This window comes from Pleurodeles waltl, chromosome 12 (genome assembly GCF_031143425.1).
Source record: "Pleurodeles waltl isolate 20211129_DDA chromosome 12, aPleWal1.hap1.20221129, whole genome shotgun sequence".
Taxonomy (NCBI): Eukaryota; Metazoa; Chordata; class Amphibia; order Caudata; family Salamandridae; genus Pleurodeles; species Pleurodeles waltl.
This window is the reverse complement of record NC_090451.1, coordinates 135835229-135847317: the sequence shown is the minus strand read 5'-3', so window position 1 is coordinate 135847317 and position 12089 is coordinate 135835229. Positions and strand designations below refer to the sequence as shown.

The following is a 12089-nucleotide window of genomic DNA, read 5'->3' as shown; positions in this document are numbered from 1 at the left end:
CACTCCCTCGCCGCCCCGGTGTCCACATAGAAGTTAGGCGCGCCTCCTGGATCGGGCCTCCTGGATGCTCTAGGCTGTGGCTGTTCCTTTCACTGCAGGCCTCTTTGATGGAAGGAGACAGAGATGGGAATGAAGAAGTGGGGGTGGGATGGTAAGCAAGGGCCAGCGTGGACTCCGGCGATGCCCCCGTCCACCTAGAGGTGGCAGCGTGTCTGGGGTCCCCAGGGGGGAGGCTCCGTGAGTCCCAGTTCCAGATCGGGTAGGGGGAGGGGTCCCCGGCTCTGTCACCGCTCCACTGGGGCCGCCCAGCCCTCACCGGTGCGCTGCAGGGGCAGGAGCCCTCCGAGCTCTGAGCGAGGAGAGGAGGGGGGAGGTAACGAGGGTGAGCGAGGAAGCTTCCGGATGTCCGCCGTCCCCGGTGTCCGCAGCAAAGGGAGGCGTGCCTCCCGGGTCGGGTCTCCCGGCTACTCAAGGCCGCGGCTTTTGATCCCGCCACAGGCCTCCGTGTCGTTGTCCGCTCTCCCTGTACACTCGGGGGAGAGGGTGCGTCTCCCGTCCATGTCTGTGCCTCTTCTGCAACGCCGGTCCTCAGCGCCTGCTTTATTGACGGCTGGGGGGCCTTCAGAGCGCCCCTGGCGCCGCCACCCCCGGTCCACGGCCTGCCGCCTAGCGGAGCTCGGCACCTAGGCGGCCATCTCTGTTCATGGCCAGACCACACCCCCGCAACTGCACATCTTATCCGCGATCTATGTTACAATATGCTGGTTTTAACAAGCTGTGTAGTTTGTGTAAAAACATATGGGCATTGAATAAAGTAAGCAATGTTTTTTGTGCTACAATTTGAGAACTTTACTTGTTGATGTACTTTACCATTGATGGTAATGATCTTCCTGTTGGTTGTGAACTACCACGCCATACAATTCATACATTTGTAATGCCCTTCTTGTAGATCGATTCTCTTTTCTGTGGGTCTTGGGCGGGTGCCACTCCTTTAACTTGTAAATATAGATTTCCTTTAAATGTGAAGAAGTTGTTTTTAAGGCATAGGGATGCTAATTCTACCAGATATATCAATAGTTTTAACCTTCATTGCATGAATACTGAGGAATAGAATTACACCAAATCACAAAAGGCACGCTCTCTGGATAAACATCTAGCTTTCTGCCACATTTGGTGTAATTCGGTTCAGCTGTTGGCGCTGTAGCGCTGTTCAAAAATCTCTATAGAAATTGCATGGGCAAATTCCATTTTGGGACCCCATTTTTGTTCTTAGTCCCTGCTAACAGATTACCCTAAACTTTCAAGGAAGGCACTGAGGTAGATTTTTCTTTTTGTAAAAATGTTCATGAAGATTCGTCAAATGGCACCCAAGTTATTAGCAAACCCCAAAACGCTCTTCCTGTGAGATAGATAGATAGATAGATAGATAGATAGATAGATAGATAGATAGATAGATAGATAGATAGATAGATAGATCTGCAGAGTAGAAAAGTAACACTTGAAGATGTGCAACTGTTGAAAATAGAAAGCAGCGCTGTAGAGTCTAATGAAAGAAATTGACAGTGAAGAAATAAGTAAGTGATGGGGCAACGGGAAAGAAAAGGTTTCAGGGTCTGGCAAGTAGAATTGTATTTCATTATTTAATTGCAGAGTATTATAAAACGTACTGCTCCTCCGAGAAGTGTCCCTGAGCTAGTTTTTTGTATTAATTTACAGGGAATTAATTTCTTTACTGGTGGAGACAGTAGAAAGTTAATAAAAAGCGAATAAGGAGGAAGATTGGTGCTAGGAAGATAGACAACATAAATAATCCAGGGGATAAAGGTGAAGCGGGAAGAGCAGGGTACGAAAGCAGTTCATCGAGCAAGGACTGGAGAGCAGTGAGTGGTGACAAGCGGAGAGAGCAGAGAAATGAGGCCAGGGAAGAGAGCAAGAACTGGACAGGAGAGAAAGAAATCAGGCTTATGGTAGCATCTCATGTGAAAAAAATCGGGGAAAATGCCAGAATGGGGCGGTGAGAGATAGTGACGGAAAATAGGGCAGGAGACAGCGAGTGGAGCCGAGAAAGGTGTCTAGTAAAAGACCCGAAGTACACATCGAAACTACGGTACAGCGGTGAGTTCGGTGCGCAATACCAAACAACCTCACATTCGATACAAATTGACGGTGGATCCTGGAGTTACAATCCTCATTGGAATCCATTTTGAGCTTCGGTTCCCAGCGCCCCGAAGCAGCATCTGACGTCTTCTAATTAATAAAAATTAGCACTACACATGATACTTTATACGTCATACACACCTCTCTTGCCCGCGCGCCCAGCCCACTACTTACATCTCCTGGTCGTGTATCAGTGCCAGAGCGTTGGAGACGCCGCTTTTCGCCTTCACCCTGGGACCCCACCAGGGTGATGGAGACAGAGTCCAGGGTCCAGACGAGGGGGGCCGAGCCTGTCACCACCTGTACTGTGTACTCAGCCATGTCCACGAGAGCAGCTCTGCGGCACTGGGTGACACGGGCTGAGTCCCTTCCTTTTTAAGGAACGCTGCGGCGTCTTTATAAACACCCAACCCCTTTTACCCCGAAGGCAGCCGGCCCAGGTCCGTACCAGGTGCGCACGTCAGATGACACACTTTGGAGGCACTGCAAATGCTGTTGGCGATTACCGCGTTTTTTCCTCAGAATAACTTGTTCAGATCCAATTATTTGCACATTTTGTGAACAGTATTTTACCACCTGTTTTACTTGCCTTACATCGCATGGGTTTCGAACTGACGCCTTTAGTGCATTACTTAATTATAACTTTAACAATGAATTAAAGGTCAAGCATAACTTAAAAAATATAAAAAGCAATCATTATTACATAAATAGATAAATCAGATAAAATTCATAAAGGCCTGCACAGGCACAAAAAAACCTGCTGCACTGTAAACGGGGCTCGACGTCATGCTAATGGCACATACAGAAATTGAACACATTAACATAATCCACAGCAGTGCTTAACGTGTAGAATACAGCCTAACACTTTTCTCAAAAGCCCACCAACAGCACCGCGGAATAGCGGAGTTCTCCAATACAAGGACTGTTTAGTTTTGATTACACCTCGTGCCATTTTAATACAAAACCATACACTTTCTGCAGCCATATCTCATTCTTGCAGGTTGGTTTTCATCCCTGCTTCCCCACTTTGTCACTATTTTCCCATTTTCTCTTCCTCCTTCTTTCTCCTTTTCCTGCCTTTCTGTTAGGTTCAAAGTCTGATTATGAGAAATATGCCCCGGTCTCCAAAAAATAGTGGGGGCAGGCTGGTCCTGCAACCACTGGCACAAATTAGCCACTAAACCACATGTATCGTAGGATACAAAAGAGTTGCTTCCTCTGTGCAAGTAAGAAACTATTACTGCAGAAACATCTGGCACTACCAGAATCTTCTTCCCGTTAAAGGGCTTTACGTGTACACAATGTGATTAGGAATGATCACTTTTTTTATAAGAGCAAATCCTACAGAGACAAGCCTCCTTGGCATGAGGTGTCCAGCTCTGGCAACATTCTGAATAGAGGTTCAGCAGATATAAAACGTGATCAATTTATGATCTTGTTTATCGTAGATATGGAATAGAATAATCGGACTTGTTAAGAAACTTTCATTAAAAGGATCCATAATACAAATGGAATGTTTATATGTAAGCATTGCTTACAGATCCCTCTTGCGAGAGACCATTTTAATTTGTCTTTACATGAGATTCTTAAACTCATGGTTGCATTGCAAGTCCCGACATCAGCCAAACTCTTCTCCTAAATAGTATTTGCTAGGAAATCGGTCCAGACGTTAATTGAAGCATCAGCGTGATCTTCAATGCTTTCTCAGATAATACTTGCAAATGAGACTTCCTCATCATTCCTAGCTGTGACAGAACCTCAAGAAGGCGGTTTTCACTGGTAAAATCTGACTCACTAGATAAAATCCAAGTTCAATCCGAGGGATAGGCTTAGGTACCTTGAACAGCCTTCTATAAGTTTTAAGTTGATTGGGGCCCAAGTCCCTCTGGAAGGACATCCTGACTATAAGATAGAAAAGCAGTAACTTTGCTCTAACGATTCGATTCGCAAGACAGTCTCAGAAGTGGGACTATACAATTTGTCACGAGTGTTTCCCAAACCATAGAATAATGCTGATGCCTTGTTTTTCAGATTTGGTAGGCGAAAGTGTGAATTTTTAATGCGGTGATAGCACCAGCTTTTACTGCTCTTTTTGCACTTGATTTTTAATGTTTTAAATATTCAGGCTTTGCGCTGCACTCTTAATTGTTTGCAAGGCTTTGGGGCTTCAGTTTGAAGTACTAGTTGGGGGTGCATGTTTGTGGCCCTGTTTAGTGGCACTTGGTTTTAGGCAGTGCTTGAAATGGAAAAAATAAAGTGCCGGTACTCTGTGCCAGAGTACCTGCTTGTTTCCGAGAAGTGCCGGTACTCTCCAATTAAAAGTATTACGTTTTTCCTGAGATGTGCCGGTACTCGCCCTCTCAAAATAAAAAAGTGCCGGTACTCAGTACCGGACAGTACCGGCCCATTTAAAGCACTGTTAGGTTTCGCCACCTGCTAGCTGCCATTTTTGTTAGCATTCTAGCTGCTTAAAGGCCTGCACTCTGCTCCTACAAAAGACACTCTGGAGCGCAGACTGTGCCCGTCCGCATTCTGCTGAGGCCAGGGATCAGAATCCCTGCTAGGTTTCCTTTAGTCCTTTAGTTTTCCTTTAATTTTAGGATTGTACATCATGCAGCTTATGTACTCGGCGAGTGAACTTAAAGAACTCAGTTTTGCTCTCTCAGGTACTTGCCTGCACTCTATAATATTATCCAGCCTCACTCCCGACATGATGGAGGAGCTGTAAAGCCATATTAGGGCTTCAGACTTGGAGGGTGAGAATAAGGGATCATGAATGCCTCCACCTACGTCTAACAGGACTAAAATGTTATTAGTACATTGTAGGTCACTCCCTAAACACAGTATTGAAATGTTTACCCTACTCAAAGTCAGCTCCCGGATGCTCTGTTCTTAACGGAAACCTGGCTAAATGAGAGTTCAGCCCCTGACATTGTCATATCTCTCCCTCAGGGTTGCTCTATTATTAGGTTGGGTAGGAAGAGTAAAAGAGGGGGAGCAATAGCTATTATTTTTAAGGGAGTTTGCAATTGTGCTAGCAAGCCTTTTGACATTGAAGGTGGTGAATAACCCCTATTTTCCCTTGAACTCTCACCAACCTTTACGTTTTCAGGACTTCTCAGCTGTCGACCCCCAGGACCAGCAACGCAATTTGTATCATTGTTGACTGACATTGTTGCAGAGAGTAGCCTAAGTAAACAAATTTCACTGTACTGGGTGATCTTAAACTGCATTTTGAAGACTGCAAGGACATGTTAGCAAACACCAGAATAATGCACAATCTTGCAGCTTTGCAATCAAATTAAATAGGAAGTCATCAACACATTTCAAAGACCATTTATTGGATTCAATTTTTTCTAAACTTACCCAGCTAGATGTGGAAAATGGATATCCGTTCTTCGGTCACACCATTATATTATCATTTTCCAGTTTGGCCTTCCCTCTATAAGTAAGAAAGATACTTCCCACACCAAGATGAGAAGGCCATGGAAAAAAATTGGACAGTAGTAAAATGGAGTGCTGGGTTAACTACTACTATCCCCAAGGAGAAGGGTGATATGGAACACATGCACACCTGCTTTGAAAATTGGCAAATAGAGTCCCTTGACCTTATTATCCCCGTTAAGACTTTGTCTTCAAAACAGAGAGAGGGACGGGCTCCATGGTATACTCCAGAATTAGTGGTACTCAAGAATGAATCTAGGAAAAGAGAAAGAACATGGAGGCAGGAATATGACCCGGTTAAAAAAATAACCTGTAAGCAATTTATAACAAAATATCAACAAGCCATCATACAGGCCAGAAGGAACTCTTTTAGTACCAAAATTGAAATGGCTATTAATTCCTCAAAAGAGCTATATAAGTCAGTAAACAAGCTCTTGATGACACCTACCCACTTGGCAACAGTTCCATCTTCTACTCAGTGGTGTGATATGTTCACTACTGCTTTTATAGATTTAGTAAGGAATGTTTTAGACTCCCTTCCAAAGGAAACATCTTCATGCTCAAACTCTACAGAAGAAATTATACGTACAGCCCAGCCCACTGTTTTTCCAATGTTAACAATAGATAATATTACTACCGTCTTAAAATCTATAAAATCCAGCACACCATTAGATCAAGCGATACCAGGTGCCTTATTGTGGTGGGTGATATTATTCTGCCCATTTTACTTAAGTATTTTGAAGCCGGGGAATCCACCTAACCAGTGCAAGTCATACTGCTTACGATGACCATCCAATCTATTACCATTGCTGGAGTGTTGCAAGTCCTCCTGGCCCCCTGAAGGGTGTACTCCTCTGTTACTTGTGTCTGGTTGTTGGTTGAGGCGGAAGAAGGGTGGGAGAGGAGGGATCAGTCAGTTGGTAAGGTTGAACTGGGAGCAGGCAGGGGAATAGTTGTCATTTTTCTAGTGCAGCCTATAATTGGGGGAGTAATAACGCCATTGGCCCTCTGTAAGCAGGAGACTGAGGTCCTCCACCTAGCTATAGTATGCTCAGACGGTGCCTGAAGAGGCTCTGGTCTGCATAGTCACATAAAGACGTGTGATCAATTTCCAAAAAGAGGGTGTGGTTAATAGCATGTCGAGTGCATGAAGTCAGAGGGGTCTTGGGAAATGTATTGTGAATCTATAGTATGTGAAAACATCAAGCAGGGTATGCTGCGGTGAAATGAGTATATGATGGAGTGGCAGGAATTGCTCATCTGGAAACAAATCACACATAGTGAGGAGCTGCAGCCGGTTGAGTTGATGGCACACCCCTTTATCCACAGTCGCCAGTAGCAGAAGGTGCTCCTTTATGGGTATTTCGGGTGAGTAGAGTCAGAGTGCACAAGCTTGACTGTGCAGTCGGTCCCACACCTCTCTCCAGAGCCAGCAGACAGGAAGGATGCATGGTTTACGATGGGCATGGTGCCACACTGTCCGCTTCAATAGCACCATGTGGCTAGAATAGAGTGGAAAGGATCCAGCAGTGCACATGTTAAGCTTGAGCACAATAGTTTGGAGTTCCATATCCAGGGACAGAGACCGTCCTATTTGAAGGGAAGAGTCAGCGTGCTCCAGTTAACCCTCAGTTGTTTACCTGCTCGGCTTAGTGTCACAAGCTTAGTGGAGTCAACAGAAGAATTAAGTACTAAACAAGTAAAGGTTATTAGTGAACAAGTAAAGAAATTTAGGGGGGACAATCATTTTAGCAATTGCAATTCTACCTGCCATAGAGAGGGACAGGTAGCCCCAAACTGGTATTCGCTGTTCGAGCCAAGTCATCAACACTCCATACTTGTCTTTCAAGATATCAGCAATCTCTTTGCAGATCAAATGCCCAAGTATCAGACTAGTCCCTCCGTCACTTTAGGGGATATTCAGAAAAAAAGTGGCCTGTCACTGAGGTGAGTGGAAGAAGTAGGGACTTGAACCAGTTAATGTTGACACCAGAGTGCCCACCAAATTGTATAATTTCCCATAATACGGGAGACATATTAATCTGTGGATCATGTAAATAAAGAGCAATATCATCCTCATATAAGGAGACCAAGCTGTCTCTATCTTTGAAGGTAAGACCCCTGTACAAATGATGCTGCAGCAGGTGGGCTGCCAATGGTTTAATTGCAATGGCAAATAGGATGGGAGACAAGGGGCATCCCTGCCGGTTGCCCCTGGTCACAAGAGAGGTGTTTGTCACTTCACCATTTGTTCAGTCTAGCACACGAGTAAAGAAGTTTAATCAAGCTGATGAACATGGATGCTGAGCCCGAGGCGCCTCAGCAGCTGGAACAAATAGGGCCACTCCAGGGAGTCAAACACCTTGGTGGCATTGAGAAGGATTGCCACCTTAATTATTTCAGGGTTAATGGAGTGCATGAGCATAAACATAGTACAAAGGTTGTGAGATATGATGCACCCAGGGACAAAACCAGACTGGTCGGGTAAGACAATATCCTTCAGCAACGGTAGCAATCAGTAGGCTAGTATCTTAACCAGGGTTTTGTTATTGAAATCTATCATCGTAAGCAGTATGACTTGCACTGGTTAGGTCAATTCCCCAGCTTCAAAATACTTACAATTACTGGCTTTCACTGTGTAGGAGGCACCCCCTATGAGGGGCCTCATAATAAACTGCCAAGAGATGGAGGACACAAAGTTGTTCATATTCTTTATAGAAGGAAGTAGTAAGGCCATCAAGTCAAGGTGCCTTATTCCTAGGCATGCATCTTTTACCTGAACAATATCATCAGCTGTGAAGGGGACATCAAGGAACTGCCTGTGGGAGTACTCAAGCCAGAGAAGCTGTGTGCAGTCCAAAAAGTGGCCCAATCGGTCACAGTCTGGAGGCGTAGTGGAGCTATAGAGCATCACATGGAGGTTCGCCATAGTGCATCTGTTGGCTACATAGTCTCTGTGTGTGGTCTGCTGGTTACCCACCAATTCCACAATGTGGTTACTAGCCTCGGGCTTTCAAAGAAGTTGGGAAATCATATAACACAATCTTTAACCCTCACATTAATGCCAAGCAGTCGCTTCCCTGTCCAGGTAGTGTGTTTTCCGAAGGACCTGCTCATCATATTGGCTGAGTTTGTTCCTGATGGAGGCAAGAGATGTAGTGTCACTATAAGCAAGAAAGACAGCTCAAGATAGAGAGCATGTCAATTTCGAGCCTAAAAAGCAGCTTGTGTATCACTTGCAGCACTCCTGCCTGTTTAGCTATACAGGCACCATTTATAACCACATTCAACACCTCCCAGAGAATGGAAGCCAAACTGACAGGTTCACCAATTTGGGAGAAATACTTTATGACAGATGTTAGACCTGACATCCTTAGGATGGTTACCCATAACTTTTTGCCTGCCTCCCTCCACTTTATGGACACTGCTTTTGCTGGTTTTAGGTCTCTTCACAGTTTACCAGTGCTAACTAGTGCTAAAGTGCAGCACTAATTGTGCCATCCACATAAGTAGCCCCTTAACCATGTCTCGGGCCTGCCATTGCAAAGCCTGTGTGTGCAGTTTCCCTGTCACTTTGACTTGGCATTTAAAAGTACTTGCCAAGCCTTAAACTCCCCTTTTTCTCCATATAAGTCACCCATAAGGTACGCCCTATGTAACCCATAGGGCAGGATGCTATGTAGGTAAAAGGGAGGACATGTACCTTTGTAGTTTATATGTCCTGGTAGTGTAAAATCCCTAAATTCATTTTACACTGCTGTGAGGCCTGCTTCTTTCACAGGCTAACATTAGGGCTACCCTCATATACTGTTTGAATGGTAGATTCTGATCTGAAAGGAGTAACAAGGTCATATTTAGTTTGGCCATAATGGTAATACAAAACCCTGCTGACTGGTGAAGTTTAATTTAATATTACTATTTTAGAAATGCCACTTTTAGAATGTGAGCATTTCTCTGCACTTATGTCCCTCTGTGCCTTACAATCCACATCTGGCTGGGTTACTTGACAGATTCCTTGTGTATTTCACTCAGACAACCCCAAACACAGGATACTCAGTCACACTTGCACACATCTGCATACTGAATGGGTCTTCCTGGGCTGGGAGGGTGGAGGGCCTGACACTTACATGTCAAAAGACAGTGGGCTGCCCTCACACAATGGACTGCCAAACCCCCTACTTGGACCCTGGCAGACAGGATGGAACTGAAAGGAGACCTTGTGCACTTCTAAGCCACTCTTTGAAGTCTCCCCCACTTCAAAGGCACATTTGGATATTTAAACAGGGCTTCTGATCCTACCAACTCAGACACTTCTGAACAAGATACCACTGGTGAAGAAACTCTGAACCGGAACCTGCAACCTGCCAAGAGGAACTGCCTGGCTGCCCAAAGGACTCACCTGACTGCTTTTCTGCCAAGGACTGCTGCCCTGCTGTTGCCCTGCTGCCTTGCTGCCCTCTGGCTCTGCTGAGAAGTGCTCTCCAAGGGCTTGGATAGAGCTTGCCTTCTGTTCCTTGAAGTCTCAGGACCAAAAAGTCTTTCTTCTGCAAAGACCTCCTTGTGCAGCGAAAATTCGACCAACAGTCTGCCAGAAACGACAAACAGCCTGCATCGTGGTGAGAAAATCACCGTAAGCTGAACCGGAACAATGCATCCTGGCTCCCTGAGAAGAGATCAACGCAGTGCCAGCATTGCGACCGGAACTTCGACGCATGGCCCACTGGATTGACGCATAGCCAAGCCAGAACGACAAAGCCCAACTTCCTGTGAGAAGAATCGACGCAGCGCCAGCCGTGCAACAGAAATTTCCCGGCATCGCCCAGTGGATCAAAGCAGCTCCTGTGACTTCTTCCTGCACACCCATGATTTCTCTGCATCGTCCCTGGGACATCTGAAAACCCTGCAACCCGAAGAGGATCCAAGTCAGCGCTCTGGAAATTGATGCAAAGCCTTCCCTGTGTGGAAAATTATCGAAGCATCGTCTGTGTACTCTCAGAGAAACCGAAACAGACTTCCCCTTTTTCCAAGCATCTCCTCCTCCTTGGTCCCTTGCAGAGAATTTGAACGCAAACCAGGTACTTTGTGCTTGCAAGAGACACTTGTTGCTTTTTAAAGACTAAAGACTCTTTTTATTTTTATCATTGTCTAAAGGGATATTTCTACACGTACGTGTCAAATCTTGATCGTTTTGACCTGCATTTAACCAGCTAAATATCATATATTTTTCTAAACACTGTGTTGTTTATTTTTGTGGTGTTATATTGTGTTATTGCATGATTTATTGCACAAGTACTTTACACATTGCCTTCTAAGTTAAGCCTGACTACTCAGTGCCAAGCTACCAGAGGGTGGGCACAGGATAAATTGGATTGTGTGTGACTTACTCTGACTAGTAGGGTCCTTGCTTGGACAGGGGGTAAACATACTGCCAACCAAAGACCCCATTTCTAACAATAGAAATCTCTATTGTGCAAATATCATCTCAGAAAATTAAGCCCTCAAGGGTGCCTGTATGGAGCTGCCACGTGCATGCCCTGCTCTGCGATGGGAGAGCAATCTCCAGCAGCAATGGGATATGGTAAGAGTGAGTTCTGGGGACTTTATTAACTTCTTTGGTCCAGGGGATTACACCCCGCATGACCAGCCATTAATCCATTCTAGACCAAGGGGGTCATTCCGACCCTGGCGGTCAAAGACCGCCAGGGCCGCGAATGACGGAAGCACCGCCAACAGGCTGGCGGTGCTTCCTAGCCCATTCTGACCGCGGCGGTAAAGCCGTGGTCAGAAAACCGGGGCCGGCGGTTTCCCGCCGGTTTACCCCCGGCTGGGTGAATCCGCCAGGGCAGCGCTGCAAGCAGCGCTGCCTTGGGGATTCTGACCCCCTTCCCGCCAGCCTGTTTCTGGTGGTTTTCACCGCCAGGAAGAGGCTGGCGGGAACGGGTGTCCTGGGGCCCCTGGGGGCCCCTGCACTGCCCATGCCACTGGCATGGGCAGTGCAGGGGTCCCCTAACAGGGCCCAGGGCGGCTTTTCACTGTCTGCGTAGCAGACAGTGAAAAGCGTGACGGGTGCAACTGCACCCGTCGCACCGCCGCAACACCGCCGGCTCCATTCAGAGCCGGCTCCTGTGTTGCGGCCCTCATTCCTGCTGGGCCGGCGGGCGCTAACTTGCTTAGCGCCCGCCGGCCCAGCGGGAATGTCAGAATGCTGGAAGCTGTATTTTGGCCACGTGGCGGCCAAATGGCGCTTCCCGCCTGGCGGGCGGCAACCGCCGCCCGCCAGAGTTAGAATGAGGGCCCAAGTGTTGTGTGAAGTGCCCATGTAAGGGCCTTTGTGTGCTTGGGTGTGTCTAAGTCACTACACATCCACCATCTCATATTCCTGCATGAGGAGACTGAGGCGGTAAGCCGCTCCAGAGTGTGGGCATCTAGTGTCACTAGATCAGTCCTGATGACTGGCCAATACTACATTGAAATAGTCACCCCCACCA

At 46.5% G+C, this 12089-nt stretch overlaps 1 protein-coding gene across 1 annotated transcript in view; it reads right to left on the bottom strand.

The window, feature by feature from the left end:
- The window catches only part of LOC138268035 (hydroperoxide isomerase ALOXE3-like), a 306669-nt gene extending 304159 nt beyond the window's left edge, over window positions 1-2510 (bottom strand). The window contains exon 1 of the mRNA XM_069217367.1: window positions 2332-2510. Coding sequence (XP_069073468.1) covers window positions 2332-2478 — 147 coding nt within the window. The 5' untranslated portion in view covers window positions 2479-2510. The remainder of the gene's footprint in view (window positions 1-2331) is intronic.
- Between the last annotated feature and the right edge of the window lie 9579 nt (window positions 2511-12089).